Below are 23,286 nucleotides of genomic sequence, written 5' to 3'. Positions count from 1 at the left end.
CAGTAAAGAAACAACAACAACCGAGCAATCAAACAAGGCCAGACAGTCTCATCATTTTGGGATGTGAAAGTGCGTCAGCCGCTGGACTGCAGTCTGGTGTCTAGTCCAGCAGTGCAGGCTAACAGGCTAACAGGCTGTGTGCAGCTGTTGACTGCCGGCTAACTTAACTACCAAATGGAAGAAGTATCTGTCAGGAGACCAAGAGTGTCATGCTGCTGATAAAGGGAATACACTACACAACTGTACAGCTACAGTGGCTACACATGCTGACATACTGTACATACCATTGAAACCACACTCAAATATGTTATAGCTCTTCAAGAAGGCTGAAGCCACATTCTTTTGGATAGTCCATAAAATGCTTGATTATGAAAATAATTGACAGCTGTAATCACAAGTGTTCTGAGGCCTTTTTTCTACAGTGGGCTCTGTCACTTGGCTTCATTTCCTCTAACCATTTCGGGCAGGTGCCAGTTTTTATCCAGTTTGCTTACTGTGAGTCTGTGGAGGGGAGTGTCGCAGCGGAGGTTGTGTTTATGCACATTAGCTGATGCGGTACAATATTGTTATCCACTTTGTCCCTGATCAGCTTGTAGAGGCACACACTTCTCCAGAATCAAATGAAACCTTTTATGTACGTTAAGTTTTCCCTGAACAGACTCAGGCTTGTCTTTAGTATTTGCAGCAGTGGCATAATCATCCACATATTGCTTAAACCCAATATCATGAACTAAATATGAGAATGAACTAGTTTGACTTTAAGGTTAAACAATTCAAATGTATTAAATGTATTATGTCAAGTTACAAAACAACAGTTTTTATTTCAGAGACTGAAATTGATTGATTGTAATTGATAGTACAGAGAATTGTGTCTGTCTGTCTGTCTGTCTGTCTGTCTGTCTGTCTGTCTGTCTGTCTGTCTGTCTGTCTGTCTGTCTGTCTGTCTGTCTGTCTCATTAGATTACAATGTGGGATCTAGCCAGTGGGAAGCTCCTGAGAACAATCACTGATGCCCACCCTCCAGGGACAGCTATTCTGCATGTGAAGGTACACACACACACACACACACACACACACACACACACACACACACACACACACACACACACACACACACACACACACACACACACACACACACACACACACAAAACAACAATTGTTCTTGCATGAATTGGATCCCTGATGATTTCCATCTGTCCCTTGTTATTGTTTCTCTGTTTCTGTCTGTAGTTCACAGATGACCCGACTCTTGCAGTGTGCAATGACAGTGGAGGATCTGTTTTCGAGCTGTCTTTCAGGTTAAATTAAATAACTTTATTATTTTACCATAAGATCAGTCACAGTGTTCATCCACCACCCATTAAGCAGGTTGTAACACCTGTAGTGCTGCTTCAAGGTTAGTGGAAGAGGCACTGTTTACTTTTCATACATAGTGTCCGTCAGAGTTGAGAATCATGAATCATTTTCTGAGATTTTTTCAACATTCGTAGTCACTGACTCTTGTTCCTTCACTTTGTTCTCCTAAGCCTAGCCGTCACATCACCATTAAAAAAAGCACATCAGTGCTCACTCACCCCCAACGTTTGAAGCTGGTTCTGTCTGTCGTTCAGTCTGTTGCTGTCTCCTCAAGTTCAGTACAAAACTAGCCTACGCGAGCACTGCATATAACCATAATAGCTCAGCAGCACTGTTTTATAAAACTGAATTATCAGATTATGATTGTTTCTGGGGCTGTTGATGCTTTTAACAAGAAATTAATGTCCTGTGGATCACAGCTGATCTGCACCCAGTCACCAGTGAGGGGAGCTGTCCCTGACAGTGTGGATTCAGTGTAGTCAGTTCACTTTGAAGATTTGTACATATACAGAAGAACTCTAGTGTCATGTCACTCTGCTCCCAGTTATACAACATAATAATAATAATAATACATTTTATTTATAAATCGCCTTTCATAGCTAAAAGCAATCTCAAGGCGCTCCAATACAAAGACAACAACAACAACAACAACAACAACAACAACAACAACAAACATAAGGTTTTAAGGAAAGGCTTTTTTGAAAAGAAAGGTTTGACTGAGACTGAGTCTTCTCAGTAAATCCAGCTGTCATTGTTCCCTGCTGTCATCCTGCTTTACCACACCCACCTGTTCTCGACACTGCAGACAATCTCTCAGCTCACTCACTTGCTCAGATACTGTTACTGTTCACTAACAGTAATACTATTCATTATCTGGGTTCAGCTTGAGAAGAGAAGCCAAAGCATCAGATGACTGTAATATTTCTTTAATTAGTTAATGCTATCTGTGTCTCTTTGTTTCCAGGCGGGTGATGGGGATGCGCTCCTGTGACTCTCGATGTCTCTTCAGTGGATCTAAAGGGGAGGTCTGCTGTATCGAACCGTTGCGAGCGCCTCCAGACTTCAAAGATCATCCAATCACACACTACTCTCTGCTGGCCATGGCCTCTCTCACTAAGGTACACAGTGCACCCTCCATCCTCAGCGTATCCACACACCTGGGTATAAAGTTCCTAATATATTTTGCCTTTTGGTTTTCTTTCCCCAGATTCTGGTCATTGGACTAAAGCCCTCGCTGAAAGTCTGGATGACGTTTCCCTACAGCAAGGTCTGTATATTTGTCTGCGTGTTCATCTTGTTGTTAAGGATAATGCTGGCCCAGATTCATCGATACAATGACATGTATAATTCTGTTTGCACCGGATTCTGTGCTGAGGTTATCAGTTAGCGTAAGATCTTAATGCACACTAAAGGCCATAGATTAAAGCATTCATCAGCTACCCTCTCACCTGCCTCATCAAAGACTGGCTAGCAGTGTTGTTCTATTGATAAGCATTTTTATAGGTAGGGAAAAGTATCCGAAAGTCCATAGAATCTTCTCAAAGCTTTACTGTCCATACCATAATGTCTGCTCAGTATTTTCTATTCCAAATTGGCCAATAAATTGCAAATTCCATACTACTTCCAGCTGAACTTTAAGGAGGATACTAGAGGTCCTGCAGGGGCATTGCCATCAAGTACAAAGGGCAGAAGCAATGCATCAGGTCTATAAATAAAACCTGCTAATTCATTGTGAATCAGGTAATAAATCAGGCCGGATTGTTCTCTTGCTCTTAAAAGGTACACAGGTTCAGTCATAGAATAAGTGAACCTCAATGGGCTTAATGTACAACATACAACCTCCTCCAGTGCAGGGGTGTCTTCAACCATCATTCACCTTCAAGGCACAGGTGTGAAAAATACAATGAATGATGGTTGAATTCCATTTATTTTACGCGCCATGGCTCAACATTTTTATTTCCAAATGGACATTCAGCTTTATTTACAACTATGAGCTCTTGGAACATTACTTTAAGAGGCTAATCAATTGATGTGTTTTCTTTCTCCAGTCGGATCCGTCCAGTGTTCCTCAGCTGGCCTGGCAGTTTGTTCCTGTTCAGAAGACGGTCAACCCCATGCTGGCTTTTTGTAAAGGAGATACGGTCCACTTCCTCCTGGTATCTGCTCATCTCCCTCTTAACTTTAAAATAGGAAAATACACTTAATAATAATACTACTCTTTGAACATAGATGTTGTTTTCAGATTATAAGATAAAAAAAATTATACTACTTAGAACCAGACTCCTGAGAGTAATGTAACGTTCTCAGTGGGAAATAGTGTGTAGTGTTTTAATGTTCTCCTCTTTGTTCAGGTTAAGAAGGAGGAGACAGGCACCATCCATGTCATCAAACAAAAACAGCTCCAGCTCAGCTGTGACATCATCAGCCTGAGTGTAAGTCCCTCACTCAAGACACTGGGCCACTTCTAATGTTTGGTGTCGTAACAGGATAACAGCCGTGACAAAGTGTAATTGAGCATTGAAAAAAGAAAAGTCCTGTCACCATGTTCTCTGTGCATAATAATGCAGTCAGTGGTGACAATTACAATACGATTAAACAAACTCTTAACCTCAGAAGGGACAAAAACAATGATGGTGAAATGCTGGCATCATTTTGCAATACGCTCAATTTGCAAGAGAAGCTGCATAGACAGATTGTCCAACCCAGGGGTGTCCAAACTACGGCCCAACTGCATTTTTAATTGGCCCGCAGCAAATTCTAAAAGTATAATGGAATATGGCCCAGATATAAACTTGCGCTTGAATGTTTTGTACTTCTTAGTTCTAACACAGAAACACAGTTTTGACTTGTCAGCTAACTTAAAACATCAAGTGTCAGATAAAGCTTGAGCTTTAGATGTTTACTGATTGCATGTGATGAGAGCACAGATGCACAGACACCGCACAGCTGTTCACTTTGTTTGCAGGGAGTTGACGATAACTTTTGTGTTACGGAAGAGCTGCTTGGTCTTAAGAGTCTAAAGGGAACAACATAATTCGAACACGAGGACTTTACCACAGAGAATTTCAAGCTTTCCTGTCTGATGTCGATGCTGAATACGGGGACGCACTCCACCGTTCTGATGTGCGCTGGCTGAGTTGCGGCTCCGTGCTGCAGCGGTTTTATTCCCTGAGATCAGAAATCGATCTGTTTTTGAAAGAGAAGGACCGACCTCTTCATGAGCTGAGTGACCCTCCATGGTTGGCAGACCTGGCATGTTTAGTTGATGAATGCAGAAGAAGTTTAAGAGACTATATAAACTTATATAATAATAATTATAAACTTATATAATAATAATTATAAACTTATATAATAATAATTATAAACTTATATAATAATAATTATAAACTTATATAATATTAATTAGTCAACATCAGCTTTTCTCCCTCCCGACTTCTACCGGAGCTTGGAAAAGTTTCCTCTGATGAGACGCCACGCACAAAGAATGATGAGTCTGTTCGGCTCAACATATGTGAGCAAACAGTGAGCAACTGTTACCAAAAGCAGATTGAGAACCAAAATGAGCGACAGCATCTCTGTGATGTCCTTCTTATCTCAAACACCAAACTTACTCCTGACCTGCAGTATCCGAAAGAGAGCAATATTTTAGAAAGGGGGATGTTCATGTGTCTTTGGGGAGCGTTTGTGTGTACTGCCTGCGAGGTAATTTATAAACACACGCAAAAAATCTACTCCAAAAAAATTAATCCAAATCTAGTCAGATATAGAATATAACCGGCGACTGACTGTTTTTCCTGGCCAAGGTCAGGGTCCTTGAACACAACACGAGCGAAACGTGTCATCACGTGGTCCCATCGTGTCAAAAAACTTCAATATTAAACTGTCATTGATATCAGCAAACGCAGCATGGCGAGTGTAACAAAGAGAAAGGTGGATGTGGAATGTTCCAGGAGAAATGGACGAACGATTATTTCTTTGTGGATGTAAAAGGCCAGTGTGCCTAGTTTGTGCGGACGCGGTCATGAAAAAGGCTCTCGAGCTGCATAACAGCACGAAACATTACAAACTGCACGAGCTGAAAGGGCCTCAGACTTGTTGCTTTGTGCTCGTTTATTGTTGGATTACTTAAGAGTGCAAATAGTTTCACACCGGTTACACTTTGAATGTCTGACCCTGATTGGCTGCAGTCTATGACACCGATTAAAGTTTGAATCTCAAACTTCCTGGATAGGGGGGTGCTGGCCCAAAAAAGGTTGAGAACCACTGCTCTAGGTGATCTAGGGTTTTCTACCACAGGTGTGATCTTACTGCTGCATGGCTCAGTGAATAAAGACAAATGTCTTTGTTAGTGTAAGTGCATGACTTGTTCTCTTCCTGTCTCTACGTCTCTGCAGTGGATAAACAGTCGTACGCTGGTCCTGGTAGACAGCCATGAAAAGCTGCAGGTTGTGGACCGGCCCAGTCAGGAGGTTTTGGAGACTCTGGACTTGGAGCAGGTGCAACTGGTCTATAACAGCCGGCATTTCAAATCGCTGGCAACTGGAGGGAATGTCTCCCAGGCTCTGGTGAGGGGTCAGCTGGTGGGGAACAGGATCAGAGGTTAAGATGAATGTTCTATAACATTCATCACTTTATAACGATAGTGGTTTGGCTTCGGAATGTAAGAAGTTATGGATCAATATATGGCTAATGTTAAAAACTAATATGAGAATTTTGAAGCGGTGTAGGGCTGCTGAGAGAACATTACTCCACAGTGACTATCTCATAAGTTTCTCTCTCTGTCTCTCTGTCTCTCTCTCTCCTCTCTCTCTCCCTATCTCTCTCTCTGTCTCTCTCCTCTCTCTCTCTGTATTACTGATTTTGTACACCCCTAAAAGTTACCAAACTTGAGGCACAGAGACCTTTTGCCGTCACATGTCAATCTATAAAAAATGTGTACTTCTGCTGCTCGTTTTACAGCTGCTCTCATACTGCATTAGTAGAATTGAGTTAAATTACTGCGTTATATTATGCTTTGACTACATTCTTGAGGTTGTTTGTTGTGGCCCAGGTGTTTGTCGAGGCAACGTTGGACCTTCAGCAGGAACAGTCCTGGGACCAGCTGCGCTGTTTATACCGAGGACCATCCAGGGTATGACTCAGGAAGCACCTCCCCGTTTACATCCTTGATGCACAAATAGCCAAATACATCACATAAATGCTTTTTTTAAATAAAATGTTTTATGCTTTTCAACACAAACACAGACGGCTCAACTGTGATAATAATACATTAAACAGAGAGATATTAACAACATGAATGACAGTGTTATGCATGCCTATAGCATTATGCCAACCTTATTATCAAATATAACATTGATTGGTTTAGCAATTGCAAAACACCCTTTTTCTTCTCAGTTTTAGCTTTCTTACTTTAAATACATACACTAAGATCCAGAGGTGTGTACTTGATTTCTACACTCCACTGTTACTTGTTACACATACACAGGACTTCATAATTATTCAGTGTGTATGTTGTGAAGGAGGCGAATAAGGCAATGATCACTCTTCTAATGATCTTTTCGCTCAACCGCTCTGGTTTCAAGAGAAGCATCCAAACTTCAACGAAACTTACGCACCTGGAAGTGAAATTAGTAAAACAAATAGAGCAGCTTTCTTCTGTTTCTGGACAACAAAGGCTCGAACATAGGACAACTAATACAGCTGTACGATTAACTGAGGCATCTTTTGAGATCGCATGGATTTTGGCAAAAAAAAACATCTCAGGCTGCATTGCATATTGTATGTTCTGGGTGGGATGACAGATTAATAAGCATACAGGCATTTTATGACTGGATGTAGCTTTTCATACTTAAAAGCTGTAAAAGTGGCTCTCCTATTGACTTTGTCCTATCAATGTGGCTCTCATCTAAAAAAATGTGAAGACCACTGCTCTATAGTGTTGATGAAGAAAACTTGTACTTTAATGTCAATCATCAGTTTTATACATAAAAGGAAAATATATCAATCAGCAGTACACAACAGTAACACATGCAAAGGTACAGTCTCACGCCAACAGTGGAAGACCCCTCACATCGTCCCAGAGGCCGCCACATTAACCTTCACAAACCTCGGGTTTCTGAAACCATGCAGAAATCATACATTTCTTCATACTAATTGATTTTTCTACCCAAAGTATGACGTTCTATAATCAGTTACTGTATGATGTGATGCAACAAATTACTACTGAAATAGTGTTAGATTGATGTGATTATATAAACAGTTATTTCCATTGTTACAACTTGTGAGAATATTAAATGACATTCATATGAGATAACGTTTAATAAACTAGTGAATGAACGTGTAGGTGAGAGCTTACAAATGTTCAACATCGATAAAAGAAATAACGTACACCCATGGTACAACATTTGTTGAACATTTGTTGTACATCTACAGACAAAGCTGTTGAAGTGTTACAAATACTCTATTAACTTGTTGTGGGCGGACTATGTTTCCCCTGTCCTCCAGTAGCTAACAATCTTGACAGCCCTGTCCTCTCTCGCTCTCAGACTCGTGTTACATCAGTGCATCATGAAGCAGGAGCAGAGGCTCATGGGAAGAAGGTAAGGCTTTTTATATACATATCTATAACCCACGTCACCTGACCACTGCTGGCCAGCTTGGGCTCTGCTGGAGACTTTCAGTCTTAAAATGTCAAAATGTTCATTCCTGTTTATTACAACCTGGGCCTTATTTCCAGGAAGAAATTATTTTTAAATAATAGAAAAAACATATCGTTTTTACAGGTGCCATAAATTGTCCTATGCAAAGTATATGAAAATAGAACCTAAGTTGTGATAAAGTGGAATTATCCTTTAATGTGCCCAGCCACATTACATAAAGTTTGATAGCAACATTGTAATCTGGTTACTGTCAGGTGGGTGATTACAACGAGAAAGGACATGAATGCAGACAGTCCAGGCTGACAGGGACTGTTCAGTAATTATTGAAGAAGTGAAGATACAGACGTTTACTCGAATGGTTAGAAAGTCTAAATTAGTAACTGAGAATCCAGAGGTGAACACACATGGAGCAGGTAAGAGAAACAGAAAGGTTTAAACAGATTAGGGTTCTGAAGGCTGAAACAGATTAGGGTTCAGGTTTCAGAAGGCTGAAACAGATTAGGGTTCAGGGTTCTGAAGGCTGAAACAGATTAGGGTTCAGAGTTCTGAAGGCTGAAACAGATTAGGGTTCAGGGTTCTGAAGGCTGAAACAGATTAGGGTTCAGAGTTCTGAAGGCTGAAACAGATTAGGGTTCAGGGTTCAGAAAGCTGAAACAGATTAGGGTTCAGGGTTCTGAAGGCTGAAACAGATTAGGGTTCAGAAGGCTGAAACAGATTAGGGTTCAGGGTTCAGAAGGCTGAAACAGATTAGGGTTCAGGGTTCTGAAGGCTGAAACAGATTAGGGTTCAGAGTTCTGAAGGCTGAAACGGATTAGGGTTCAGAAGGCTGAAACGGATTAGGCTTCAGGGTTCTGAAGGCTGAAACAGATTAGGGTTCAGGGTTCTAAAGGCTGAAACAAATTAGGGTTCAGGGTTCTGAAGGCTGAAACAGATTAGGGTTCAGGGTTCAGAAGGCTGAAACAGATTAGGGTTCAGGGTTCTGAAGGCTGAAACAGATTAGGGTTCAGAGTTCTGAAGGCTGAAACGGATTAGGGTTCAGGGTTCAGAAGGCTGAAACGGATTAGGGTTCAGGGTTCTGAAGGCTGAAACAGATTAGGGTTCAGGGTTCTGAAGGCTGAAACAGATTAGGGTTCATAAGGTTTAAACAGATTAGGGGTTCGGAAGGCTGAAACCGATTAGGGTTCAGGGTTCAGAAGGCTATAAAGCAAAAGCATGACGCAACAATGATAATCTGGCAAAGAGTAACTGGAAAAGAGCTAGTAAAAATATGGTGGGGGTAACTGGGGAATGAAGAACAGATGAGCAGCTGGATGTGGGGTCAGGTGACTGGTGGGAAGGTGTGAGGGCGGAGGGTGGAGGAATGAAGCAGTCCGGAGAGTTCTATGAGATGAATGGGCCTGGGGGGGAAGTGAGTACATGGCTGAAAAGAGGGACAGAGAGGCAGAGGGTGTGACCGTTGTTGTGGTTTCAAAATGGCATTTACCAAGAACCAAATATAAGCCTATTCACTTCCTGTTCAATACAGTGCTACTGTATTGTATTACTGATTTTGTACACCCCTAAAAGTTACCAAACTTGAGGCACAGAGACCCTTTTGCCGTCACATGTCAATCTATAAAAAATGTGTACTTCTGCTGCTCGTTTTACAGCTGCTCTCATACTGCATTAGTAGAATTGAGTTAAATTACTGCGTTCATATTTATGCTTTGACTACATTCTTGAGGTTGTTTGTTGTGGCCCAGGTGTTTGTCGAGGCAACGTTGGACCTTCAGCAGGAACAGTCCTGGGACCAGCTGCGCTGTTTATACCGAGGACCATCCAGGGTATGACTCAGGAAGCACCTCCCCGTTTACATTCCTTGATGCACAAATAGCCAAATACATCACATAAATGCTTTTTTTAAATAAAATGTTTTATGCTTTTCAACACAAACACAGACGGCTCCAACTGTGATAATAATACATTAAACAGAGAGATATTAACAACATGAATGACAGTGTTATGCATGCCTATAGCATTATGCCAACCTTATTATCAAATATAACATTGATATTGGTTTAGCAATTGCAAAACACCCTTTTTCTTCTCAGTTTTATGCTTTCATTACTTTAAAATACATACACTAAGATCCAGAGGTGTGTACTCTGATTTCTACCTCACTGTTACTCTGTTACACATACACAGGTACTTCATAATTATTTCAGTGTGTATGCTTGTGAAGGAGGCGAATAAAGGCAATGTATCACCTCTTCTAATGATCTTTTCTCTCTCTCTCTCTCTCTCTCTCTCTCTCTCTCTCTCTCTCTCTCTCTCTCTCTCTCTCTCTCTCTTCCAGTTGTCCATCCTTTCAGAACTCTCACACTGCCATAGTAACGACAAGACCGGGCTTCTAATCGCAGCCCAACCAGGAACAGAGAATTTCCAGCTTAAACTCTCTCCTCCACCTTTACTGGAAGAGTAGCACCATGACTACATCAATGTTTCCTTCATTTGTTCAGACTTCAGTCACATGGGTTTGGTGAAAGACAGAGATTTTTCCTCCTCTCTGATTTCCTTTATTCCCTTAACTAGTCTACATCAGTGTGGGTTGTAGTTTCCACTGCTTTTATCTTGTGAGACATTTGATATTGTATAACATCTTTTCAAAATGTTTATTTAAAAACAAATGTGATTTTGATAATATTACGACACTCTGATAATTCTTCTGAATGCAGCTTTAATTTCATCCATTGTTTATGTACTACAGCTGGCTGAACCATATTGCTTGGTTTGCATGTTTGGCGAGAGAAATGATACTGAATGTTTGTTTACAAGAAATAAAAAGATGCAAGATACTTTGCCTCTCTTATTTCAGGACGTTATTATAAAGCAATATCAGCAAGCTTTTCACATTAAAAGCTTGCTGATATTACAGTGAGCTGCTTATTGATAAATGACCTTTGTTAAGTGAACTAACTTTTACCTTTTGCTTATTAATAGTGGTGCAGGTAGCAGAATTTTTAATCTTTGATTGTATGTTTCTCACTGCAATGCACCTTGGGTGTTGTGGTTAACTGCTGTCCTTTAGTTTTGATGTCCTTTGTCTTTTTAGCGAAGAACCAAACACAGTAATTCATATTAAAATTTAATATGATTATGATTCAGAGTTTCATGTTCATCCAAGACTGACCCTAACAGTCATGACAAAATGAAGCCAGCTGTCTCACTGTGCACAGGTCGTGTGGTGGCTGATCCTTTAGAGATGAATGTTGTGGGTCTTCATCAGATGTTTCATCCTCATAAAACAGAACACAGATTCTCTTTATTTTTGGCCCTTTCTAGCAACTTTTATTTTTAAAGAGAGAAATTACTACTTGTTGTTCGATCCCTGGCCCCTGCGGTCAATATGTTGGAGTTGCTCCTGATTGCATAGCCAACGGTGTGTAAATTTGTATCTGTCCTGATGAGCAGGTGGCACCTTGTATGGCAGCCCCTGTCTCTGTATGAATGTGTGTGTGAATGGATGAATGCTGTGTTGTAACAATGCTTTGAGTGGTCGCAAAGACTAGTGCTATAGAAATACTGTCCATTTACCATATTATAAATTAAATATTCCTTATAATGTAGGCCTACAGGAGGGAAATAAATTGTAGCTACATGTTTTATTTGGGTTCCTGCTGTGGAGGGAAATTATCAGGTGGATATTCTGGCCAAACAAACACTCAGAATTAAGCAAAGCTGGAGCTACAAAGACATGTTGGTGCTGGGACGACTGTGTGCTGGAAACGAAGGGAAGAAAATATTGTCAGGTCCATGTATGGTTATACATTAAAATAAGCAAGCAGCCGGAAAATGCACTCACTTTAGCAAAAAACAGAAACAGTCGAACATGTAGAAAAATAAATACAAATAATAACTTCATTGTGAGGTCTCTTGGGTAAAACAGCACACATGATATACTGTGGCATGAGGATAAAACAATCTAAAAGGGATTTCCCTGTATAATCTTTTGTTCACACTCCAGTCCAATTGGTGGCGGTAATGCGCCTGCAAGCTGGTTTGCCAACCGCCACTGAACACCAAAGAAGAAGAAGTACAACGTGTATCAGCTGAGCTGGCTGATGTGAAAACTCTAATTCATATTACGTGATTTTAGACCATAACCATAGATTATTGGGATGGAGAATGACACTCTCGTCTCTCTTGAAGATTTAGGGTAAGTTATAAAACTTGTTACATGTGTGCCGCTGTATGGACGCTATGTGCGAAAGCTGGCATTCCAATGACCAGCCTTGCCAGTCTTCCTATTTTAGCCTTCGCATTAGAGTGTAGCTCGCTTTAGCAAAACGGCCAATTTGATGTTGTAGCTAACGGTTAGTGTGACTGTGATGGTTTCTTTTCCTTGCCAGTTATGTGAACATTAGCTATCTGTGTGTGTACCTGTATTATTTGACCTACAGGCTGTTTTACATGTTGTACCACAAGCTGCGTCAGCAGAAGCTGCTGCCGTCATACCAGGAGAGCTCCAACACATTGCTTTCTTTTCCAATTCTAGCCCCAGTTTCTAAAAATACATGATTTATTTATTAAGTATTTCTTGGTCAATTACTATATTGAAATATATTGCAGCGTCTCACAAGTCAGTAAAGGTCCTGAGCCAATTTCTGTGAGTAGAGTACCTTTCGCAGTAAGCAATACTTTATTAAATAACTAGTTTTTCAAATGTGGTTTGGCTTTATAGGCGAAGAAACTTCGTAGTTGGCAACAGGTCTTGAATGTCAAACCTGGCTCTGCTCTTCGAACCAAACCTCAGGATCTCTTATCACTATCATGCTGTACTGTTGAGGGAAGCAAAGGGTTGTATGTGTCAGATTGAATAGTGTGTGTGTGTGTGTGTGTGTGTGTGTGTGTGTGTGTGTGTGTGTGTGTGTGTGTGTGTGTGTGTGTGTGTGTGTGTGTGTGTGTGTGTCACTGTAGGTACCAAGGCCCTCTGTTGGAGGAAGGTGCTCTGGATCCTGCTGTGAGCAGAGGAGCAGCTTCACCTGAGTTTACTAAGCTTTGTGCCTGGATCATCTCAGAGCTTAGACTCTACTGCAAGTTGGAGGAGAATGTCCACGCCACTAACTGTGAGACATTGTTATCACTGTTAAATAAAGTTGCTCCTGATGCAGAATATTTGCACTTCAAATGGTTCTGTTAGTATCATTTCCTTTTCTTGCAAGGTAAAGGTTGATGACACTGGCAGATAAATAAAACATATGTTTATGTTGATGGCACGTGCTATGGTCACTTAGACGTAGACTGGGTATGTGTGAGATTGAACAGACTATTTTTCTTGTGACCTCATGTTTTGTGTGTTTGTCCGTCTGTCCCCCCCAGGTCCGAGCGAGGCAGAGGCCTTCCAGCTGGAGATGAGCGGCCTGCTTTCGGAGCTCGTCTGTCCTTACTCTGTCCTCACCAGCGGAGACCTGACCCAGAGGTTCCTCAACAGGACGGACTGTCTGCTGCTCCTCAGTATGATAAACGCACTTTACAACATCTCAATTTAAAAAGCAACCCCAACTCTTTTATTGAAGAAAAGCATTGCTACATTGACCTGTGAGGTTAAAGTCTGCTTCACGAGACGTGGACTGTTGCACCACACCCACCTGTAATATATATATAATCATATACTGTATATAGTAATATATTGTCATATATTGTGAAGCGCTTTGCTGCACCGGGCATTGACATTGCATTCAGCACCACTAGAGGGTATGGGTGTGAAGTTAATCACGACACAATATTATATCGATTCTTTGGACAACAATGCGATATTTGCAGCTATAACAAAGTCTGCCACGATATGATTTAATTTCAACTCAATTCAGGGACCTGTTTTAATATATGGTCAAATAATAGTCATTCACACCCTCTCCCAGTTTGCTTCATTTACAAGAAAAACATTCAAGCATTTGTTCCTGTTTAGAAACTCTGATAAATAAATAATGTTTTTAGCTTGTGCCACTACCCAGTTTAGTCCAATATTCCACCAGCACACAACAACATGCAGCATCATTGTTTACTGTTTGTGAGAGCAATGTTCATGTATAACACATGTTGGAACCCTCACATTATTTTTCAGGGCTGAATGCAGGGCAAATAAAGGAAGGCTAATGTAACTGTACTTTAGGTCACGAAGTTGGTTTAACTCGCTTAATATAATTAGTGCTTTCTGAGTGTGAAGGGCTATAAAGGACTAGAACTTTGTCCGAGCACACATTTTGACTTGTTCTAGCAGGGACAGCACAGGTGTAGCTAATAATGATGATGGCTCTGTTCCATGTAAGTATTCCATGTAATAATGCCCAGACCCTGGAACTGACGCGTTTAAATGGAATACAGCCATATACATAGTCATTGACTACGCTTGTGCTTTACCTACCATGACATGTTGAAATGTCTGCTGGTAAAAAAGCCTTTACACCTCTTAAACTGGGAAACTCGTAATTAGCAATGTTTCCTTTTTAGCTCATGAGTGAAAGTATGTCCCATATCAATTAACATTTGTTCAAATGCTCCAGTGAGACGCGGTAATACACAGCCTTCATATTGTGTGACACTGTAATCCAATGCAAACTGAGCAAAGTAACATCTGGTGGCTTAAACAATGTACTACTGAAGGCTAAGTTTTTTTTATTGTTGGTCTTATTCAGCAGTGAACTGAGTGTTTGAAAGCGGGTAGAGCAAAGTGTTGGGATGGTCGAATGCCTAATTTTTCACCATACGATAGGCTTTTCTTACAGCAGATAAATCCTGTCAAACAAAGGTGTAACTAATGATGTTAATAATGGCGGCAAGTCGTTAAGGTGTGCCTGAAGCTGGGCGGTCACTGTGTTTTTATTAATGTTGCATGTTGCTGTACGGATAAATTAATGAGCCGCGCTGCTCACACTGAACATAACGCTGAGCATCACACTGAACATAATGCTGAGCATCACACTGAACATCACACTGAGCATCACACTGAACATAATGCTGAGCATCACACTGAACATCACACTGAGCATCACACTGAACATCACACTGAACATCACACTGAACATCACACTGAATATAACGCTGAGCATCACACTGAACATCACACTGAGCATCACACTGAGCATCACACTGAACATAACACTGAACATAACGCTGAGCATCACGCTGAACACTGAGCATCACACTGAACATAACACTGAACATAACGCTGAGCATCACGCTGAACACTGAGCATCACACTGAGCATCACACTGAACATAACGCTGAGCATCACACTGAACATCACACTGAGCATCACACTGAACATCACACTGAACATCACACTGAACATCACACTGAGCATCACACTGAACATCACACTGAACATCACACTGAGCATCACACTGAGCATCACACTGAACATAACACTGAACATAACGCTGAGCATCACGCTGAACACTGAGCATCACACTGAACATAACACTGAACATAACGCTGAGCATCACGCTGAACACTGAGCATCACACTGAGCATCACACTGAACATAACGCTGAGCATCACACTGAACATCACACTGAGCATCACACTGAACATCACACTGAACATCACACTGAACATCACACTGAATATAACGCTGAGCATCACACTGAACATCACACTGAGCATCACACTGAGCATCACACTGAACATAACACTGAACATAACGCTGAGCATCACGCTGAACACTGAGCATCACACTGAACATAACACTGGGCATCACGCTGAACAATGAGCATCACGCTGAACACTGAGCATCACACTGAACATAATGCTGAGCATCACACTGAACATCACACTGAGCATCACACTGAACATAACACTGAGCATCACGCTGAACAATGAGCATCACGCTGAACACTGAGCATCACACTGAACATCACGCTGAACACTGAGCATCACGCTGAACACTGAGCATCACACTGAACATAACACTGAGCATCACGCTGAACACTGAGCATCACACTGAGCATCACGCTGAACACTGAGCATCACGCTGAACACTGAGCATCACACTGAACACTGAGCATCACGCTGAACACTGAGCATCACACTGAACACTGAGCATCACGCTGAACAATGAGCATCACGCTGAACACTGAGCAGAACACTGAGCATCACGCTGAACACTGAGCATCACGCTGAACACTGAGCATCACACTGAACATAACACAGAGCATCACGCTGAACATAACACAGCATCACGCTGAACATAACACAGAGCATCACGCTGAACATAACACTGAACATCACACTGAGCATCACGCTGAGCATCACGCTGAACACTAAGCATCATACTGAACATAACGCTGAACATAACACTGAGCATCACGCTGAACATAACGCTGACCACCATGCTGACCATCACACTGAGCATAACGCTGAGCATCACACTGAACATAACACTGAACATAACGCTGAACATAACGCTGAACATCACGCTGAACATAACACTGAGCATCACGCTGAACATAACACTGAACATCACGCTGAACATAACTGAACATAACACTGAGCATAACACTGAACATAACTGAACATAACACTGAGCATCACGCTGAACGCTGACCATCACACTGAACATAACACTGAACATAACGCTGAACATAACACTGAGCATCACGCTGAATATAACACTGAGCGTCACGCTGAACATAACTCTGACCATCACGCTGAACATAACGCTGACCTTCACGCTGAACATAACACTGAGCGTCACGCTGAACATCACACTGAACATAACACTGAACATAACACTGAGCATCACGCTGAACATAACACTGAGCATCACGCTGAACATAACACTGAACATCACGCTGAACATAACACTGAACATCACGCTGAACATAACACTGAGCATAACGCTGAACATCACGCTGAGCATCACGCTGAACATAACGCTGAGCATCACACTGAACATAACACTGAGCATAACGCTGAACATCACGCTGAGCATCACGCTGAACATAACGCTGAACATAACGCTGAGCGTCACGCTGAACATAACGCTGACCATCACGCTGAACATAACGCTGACCTTCACGCTGAACATAACACTGAGCGTCACGCTGAACATAACGCTGACCATCACGCTGAACATCACACTGAACATAACACTGAACATAACACTGAGCATCACGCTGAACATAACACTGAACATCACACTGAACATAACACTGAGCATCACGCTGAACATAACACTGAACATAACACTGAGCATCACGCTGAACATCACACTGAACATAACACTGAACATAACACTGAGCATCACGCTGAACATAACACTGAACATAACACTGAGCATCACACTGAACATCACGCTGAACATAACACTGAACATAACACTGAGCATAACGCTGAACATAACACGCTGAGCATCACGCTGAACATAACGCTGAACATAACGCTGAACATCACGCTGAACATAACACTGAGCATCACACTGAACATAACGCTGAACATAACACTGAACATCACGCTGAACATAACGCTGAACATAACGCTGAACATAACACTGAACATCACGCTGAACATAACACTGAGCATCACACTGAACATAACACTGAACATAACGCTGAGCATAACACTGAGCATCACGCTGAACATAACGCTGAGCATAACGCTGAACATAACGCTGAACATAACACTGAGCATCACGCTGAACACTGAGCATCACGCTGAACATAACGCTGAGCATAACGCTGAGCATAACGCTGAACATAACACTGAACATAACACTGAGCATCACGCTGAACACTGAGCATCACGCTGAACATAACGCTGAACATAACGCTGAGCATAACACTGAGCATAACGCTGAACATAACACTGAGCATCACGCTGAACATAACACTGAGCATCACGCTGAACATAACACTGAGCATAACGCTGAACATCACGCTGAACATAATGCTGAACATAACGCTTAGCATCACGCTGAACATAACGCTGAACATAACGCTTAGCATCACGCTGAACATAACGCTGAGCATCACGCTGAGCATCACGCTGAGCATCACGCTGAGCATCACGCTGAGCATAACGCTGAGCATCACGCTGAGCATAACGCTGAGCATAACGCTGAGCATAACGCTGAACATCATGCTGAACATTACACTGGACATTGTTGTCCAATGACAATTCCAAGTTTATCAAACAAGACAAATGTGTCCTCAATGACACGGCAGAATTACTTTGTGCAAATCTACCATGAAAAATGGGGAGCGTCAGACGGTTGAAAGATGCAGGCAATATGTTCTAAAGCAGCTTCAGATTTACATCACTGCAGCATTTAAAATACTACTCCAGTAATATTAAAACAAGCAGTACAATTTATAAAGATCTTTTGACAGCGGCCTCTGTGGAACTGCAGACAGCTGCCAAACGTTGGCCGGTGGAAACTTCTTCTGACAGATTTACCAATTCCTTCTAAGTTGGTGTTTTCTTAATTTCAGATGGCATTAAAACTTTTTAAATATAACTTTCTGAAACCTAAGCATCTTGTAATTCGAATTTTAACCAGTCCAAATTGTTTTTCCCAGCCTTTCTAGTGTCTGAGTTGGAGGCGTCGAGGATGATCCTGGTTAATAAGCCTGAAAAGAAAACCCAGGATTCAGGCAGCCCCATGTTCCAGGAACTGAAGGGCATCTGCATGGCACTGGGCATGTCCAAGCCTCCAGCCAACATCACCATGTTCCAGTTCTTCAGTGGAATTGAGAAGAAGGTCAGTTGGGCTGATGACACAGAGACGATGTGCTCTCACAAGAAACATTAAAACAGAGTTAAAACTGCATTTCAAGCTGGCCATCATTTTTTATTCAAGAATGCACTCTTGCGGCACAACCGGAAGAGTGCTGTAGTCCTAACATACTGTCATGTTAGTCACAATGTGAGAATGTGTACACATTACTGCTCAGTGTTTAATGTCTTGTATTTTCTGTTTGATCTACATTTTAAATATTCATTCATACACTCATATTACACACCTGCATGTTGTCCTTTTCTCTTAGCTGAAAGAAGCCATGAGTAGAGTCCCAGCCAATCACGTCGGAGAGCCTTTGATGATGAAGGCCCTTGGACCTGTGCATGTGGTAAATACTGAAAAACAACAAAAAATATAATGTGATTGATGATTAATAGGACACTGCATAAGTTAATGACGTTAAAATATGTTTTCTCTTTTCCAGGAAAAAATTGAAGCAATAAACCAAGCACTTGTAAATGAGTATGAAGTGAGAAGGAAAATGTTGTTGAAACGTCTTGATGTCACAGTGCAGTCTTTTGGTTGGTCTGACAGAGCAAAGGTACATAAACACTTGGTGTCTCTCTGAAGCTGAAAAAGGCGCGATGCACTAATGAAGTGTTTGTACACTTTGTGTTTGCTTTAGCAATAGTTAGGCCTCTCTTGTGCTTGTGCCCTTCTGAGGAGAGAAAGAAGTCATGGAAATGGAATAGAAAAGTGAAAAATGCCAAACGTGTACCCTGGGGACACGTGTAGACAGCATGTAGACAAAAAAAAAAAAAAACATTCTGCAAGAATCGGGGCTGCAACTAACGCTTATTATCAATGAATCTCATGACTATGTTCTTGATTACTTGTTTGGTCTATAAAACATAAAAAACGTTCACCATTTTCTAGAGCACAAGGCAATGTCATGAAATGGTTTGTTTTATCCGACCAAGAGCCTAAAATCTAAATATTCACAGTATACTATAATGTAAGAAATGCAATCATCACAATCTCATATGTCAAATGTTTGATCCTTTCTGCTGGACAAATTACTTGAAAAGTTAATCGATTATCAAAAGAATTGCAGTTTATCAATTAATTGACTGATTGTTGCAGCTCTAAACTGGATCATATTCTGCGCGCAGCCTCCCAACACTTGGCTCCTGTACAGACATCAACACCACTTGATTCTCCTCTCAGTATCTGAACAATCGTTCTCGTTCAAAAACGTGTCGAGCGTGATTTGACTAGTCTAGTAGCAGTGCTTCTGCACGCATGGTTGTTTTTATTCATTGATACTAAGTATTGTGTGTTTGCTTGATTTCTGAAATATGAACAAATGAATTAACTTTTTATATTTGTGTCATGCCATTAACATGGACAGATAATAGCTGCTTCTTTTTGACATGCATATTCAAAAGGAAAACAAATCATTGCTGCAAACTACAAACTGTGCATATATGACTGATGTACTTTATGTATTGCTTTCCTAAAATTGAATAAGACTTCCTTTTGTATGTCTCATTGCAGACGCATGCTGAAAAGTTGGCCAATGTTTACCAGCCACTACGTTCTGCTCTTGGCACCAAAAGTAAAATCACTGTTGCTCACCTTCTTGCTACTCGACAAGACTTCTCCAAGATTCTCCGTACAAGCAGTGGCAAGATCAGGGAGAAGACTGCTTGTGCCATTAATAAGGTCGGTTAAACACCGTGTAGTCACAGCATTGTTTTCATCATATTCGACACTGCACTCCCTCAGGTCCCCAGCAATACACCAAGTGTGAAGTCCTTCAGATGAACGGTTCTCTGGATATGTGACGGACATACCCACAGAGATTATAGTATGATGTCTGGAGTTATTCAATATTTTTCATATTGTCCAACAATCCCATGAAAAGACCAAAACAAACGATGTGTTAGTCTGTCTCTCAATACTGTAACACTGCCCTAGCCTGTCTGTGTCTCTCAGCCCCAAGCTGAAGACCTAAGTATTTAAAAAGAGTGGAGGATATGTAGTTTAATTTATACTATATATTCATCCTTGACGATGATTGTGATCAAATGATTTCAAGGCTCGGGCTTTACTAAAACAGCTGGTCACTGTAGTTTTCATTACTCAAACGTTTCCAACAGGAGAAATAAATTGTGCATTTGTTGGGGGCTACTATCAGTAATGTATGAAAACACATTTGGTGCTCTTAAACTGTTTAGAGATGTTTTTAAGCCAAGTTATGACATGAAATATTAGATTTTTAGATAGAAAGTAGAGAAGGGTTAGGATGTACTTCATTGTAGTTTCATACTTCCAAGAGCTGAGCCCTGAATGACTGAAGCGCCAGCATCCGGTAAATGAAAGTATTTTGGTTTGTGGCCCTTTTTCCTTTGTTCTGTCAAACTGACAGAAGCTTGAGCTTAACTTAAACCAACAAAGATTTTAACATGTGTCCATTTTTCAGGTTCTAATGGGCCGAGTGCCAGACAGGGGAGGCCGGCCCTGTGAGATCGAGCCTCCTCCCCCAGAGATGCCCTCCTGGCAGAAGCGTCAGGATGCTCCCCAAGGCGGAGGACACTATGGTGGGAGTGGGCACGGAGGTGGCAGGGGGGGCTACGATCACCAAGGTGGCCGTGGAGGATATGAGAGAGGAGGCGGAGGAGGACATGGAGACAGGGGAGGTAGAGGAGGAGGAGGAGGAGGAGGAGGAGGTGGTGGTGGTAGAGGGGGGAAGGTGCAGGGAGGCTGGGGAGACGGAGGTGGAGGTGGAGGAGGAGGGAGAGGCGGTTACAACCAGGGCCACTATCAAGATGCAGGAGGTAATCAGGGGGGAGGAGGGAGAGGGGGCTACGGAGGGGGCGGGAACAACCATGGTGGCTTTCAGGACTCTGGCTACCATGGAGGAGGAGTAGCAGGAGGAGGAGGAGTAGTAGTAGGAGGAGGAGGAGGAGGAGGAGGAGGAGGAGGAGGTGGTGGTCACCATGACAATTACCAACAAGATGGAGGCTGGCTTCAGGAGAGAGGAGGGGGTCGAGGAGGTCGTGGGGGAAGGGGCAGAGGAGGCAGAGGAGGAGGAGTAAGTGGAGGTGGAGGAGGACAAGGAGGACAAGGAGGAGGCTGGGGAGGGAGAGGGGGCCAGAATTTTAATCAAGGAGGACAATTTGAACAGTTCTTCCAACATGGCGGGCAGCACTACAACCAAGCTGGCTTTAATCAAGGCAGACACTACACTAGTTAAAGACACAGTGAGGGGCATCGCAGCAGAGTCCACTCAAAGATCGACTCCTTGTCATGTGTGAACAGATTTTTAAATGCCTTATCATCTGATTTAGAATTGTCAGCATGGATAAAAGTTGACGAAGATGTTAAATGAGGATCCTGGAGATACACACAGACACCTTATACACTCGGTACAGGTTTTTGTTTCACTACAGAGGGCAGTTCTAATGTAGTCCTTTGCTTTTTCATACTGGTGTGTTAATGTTTTCTCTGCCTCCTCAATATTCAACCAACAGCTCTGCTATAAATGGTTAGTCGATTAGTTGGACTCTGCTGTTTTGACCTCATTTTGACACTTTATCAGCCTTATCTTGGACATGTTTTTGAAAGACAGGAAAGAGTTCTAAGATTTCAGTATTGGTCCACCTACTGTGTATTTGACATTAGAATTGCACTCTTGAAATCCTTAATAGTTTAATTGAATTTGATGATTACTTGAAAACGGCTTCATCTTTCCAGTCTTCATTTTGTTTCAGTAGATTTGACTGGAATCTCCTTTGTTACTTATTTAAAAATGTCATCTTGTACTGCTCATGGAAGATTGTGTGCATACAAATATGGATGTTGGAAGGTTTGCATGGGTGTGTGAATGAGCAATAAAATCTGAAATGAGAACATTATCTTTTGTAGTCCAAATTTAAATGAACTGTCTGCAAAAATCGAATGCTGTCTCATAACACATAGTTCCTTGAATTAGATAATCAGACCACTGAAGGAAAAAGTAAAAGACTTCTGCAGAGATACAAAACAATCTAAATGACACAACTGACAATAATTCACAAATAAGGTATATATTCCGCCCCTTTCCTCCGCTCTGTATGTGTGTGCGGGAGGAGGGAATGTGAATGCGCAAGGCAGGAAGAAAACAAAAATCTTGAATTTCAGGGCGCGCGGGGTTCCGTTGGGCGAATATACTATATGTATGCTGTCGGAGCTCCGGGGGGAATTGATAAAAAAGAAAAACAAAGTTGGATAATTTCCCACGGCACACCTGATGATCTGTGTCGCGGCACAGTGGTTGAAAATCACTGCTCTACAATATATAGCTAAAGTCATTACATAATGTCATTCAGTAAATGCAAGGAAATACAAGCTTTTATTTTGAATGAGTGGGCTTCTGCTTGTACGAATATTCTTGTCCAAGGCTATTTTAAGTAATATTTTATGTTGGGCATACACATTAATTGGCTCCGGGATTTGAAATGATGATTTAGAATATACAAACTATATAATAAGTAACTTCAAAATACG

The 23,286-nt window shown here is 41.7% G+C and overlaps 2 protein-coding genes across 2 annotated transcripts in view; both read left to right on the top strand.

Annotated features, from left to right (window-relative positions):
• vps8 (VPS8 subunit of CORVET complex) overlaps positions 1 to 10,852 on the top strand; it is a 33,466-nt gene extending 22,614 nt beyond the window's left edge. The window contains exons 8-18 of the mRNA XM_029450172.1: positions 961 to 1,047; positions 1,234 to 1,301; positions 2,324 to 2,477; positions 2,567 to 2,626; positions 3,408 to 3,515; positions 3,711 to 3,791; positions 5,754 to 5,924; positions 6,410 to 6,490; positions 7,830 to 7,958; positions 9,761 to 9,841; positions 10,354 to 10,852. Coding sequence (XP_029306032.1) covers positions 961 to 1,047; positions 1,234 to 1,301; positions 2,324 to 2,477; positions 2,567 to 2,626; positions 3,408 to 3,515; positions 3,711 to 3,791; positions 5,754 to 5,924; positions 6,410 to 6,490; positions 7,830 to 7,958; positions 9,761 to 9,841; positions 10,354 to 10,479 — 1,146 coding nt within the window. The 3' untranslated portion in view covers positions 10,480 to 10,852. The remainder of the gene's footprint in view (positions 1 to 960; positions 1,048 to 1,233; positions 1,302 to 2,323; positions 2,478 to 2,566; positions 2,627 to 3,407; positions 3,516 to 3,710; positions 3,792 to 5,753; positions 5,925 to 6,409; positions 6,491 to 7,829; positions 7,959 to 9,760; positions 9,842 to 10,353) is intronic.
• Positions 10,853 to 12,035: 1,183 nt separating this feature from the next.
• Positions 12,036 to 22,655, top strand: fam98a (family with sequence similarity 98 member A). The gene is made up of 8 exons (XM_029449119.1): positions 12,036 to 12,213; positions 12,975 to 13,123; positions 13,377 to 13,511; positions 18,575 to 18,756; positions 19,043 to 19,123; positions 19,220 to 19,336; positions 20,293 to 20,460; positions 21,221 to 22,655. The coding sequence occupies exons 1-8, from the start codon at positions 12,176 to 12,178 to the stop codon at positions 21,992 to 21,994; spliced, it is 1,644 nt and encodes a 547-aa protein (XP_029304979.1). The 5' UTR covers positions 12,036 to 12,175; the 3' UTR covers positions 21,995 to 22,655.
• The last annotated feature ends 631 nt before the right edge of the window (positions 22,656 to 23,286 follow it).

Source organism: Cottoperca gobio, chromosome 15 (assembly GCF_900634415.1).
Source record: "Cottoperca gobio chromosome 15, fCotGob3.1, whole genome shotgun sequence".
Taxonomy (NCBI): Eukaryota; Metazoa; Chordata; class Actinopteri; order Perciformes; family Bovichtidae; genus Cottoperca; species Cottoperca gobio.
The sequence above is the reverse complement of the archived record's forward strand: the minus strand, read 5'-3'. Positions and strand labels throughout refer to the sequence as shown.

Coding starts and splice junctions, on each gene's coding strand:
- fam98a (XM_029449119.1), top strand. CDS start 12,176: ATGGAGAATGACACTCTCGTCTCTCTTGAAGATTTAGG. Junction 13,124..13,376: donor GAATGTCCACGCCACTAACT/GTGAGACATTGT, acceptor TGTCCCCCCCAG/GTCCGAGCGAGGCAGAGGCC. Junction 19,124..19,219: donor CCCTTGGACCTGTGCATGTG/GTAAATACTGAA, acceptor TCTCTTTTCCAG/GAAAAAATTGAAGCAATAAA.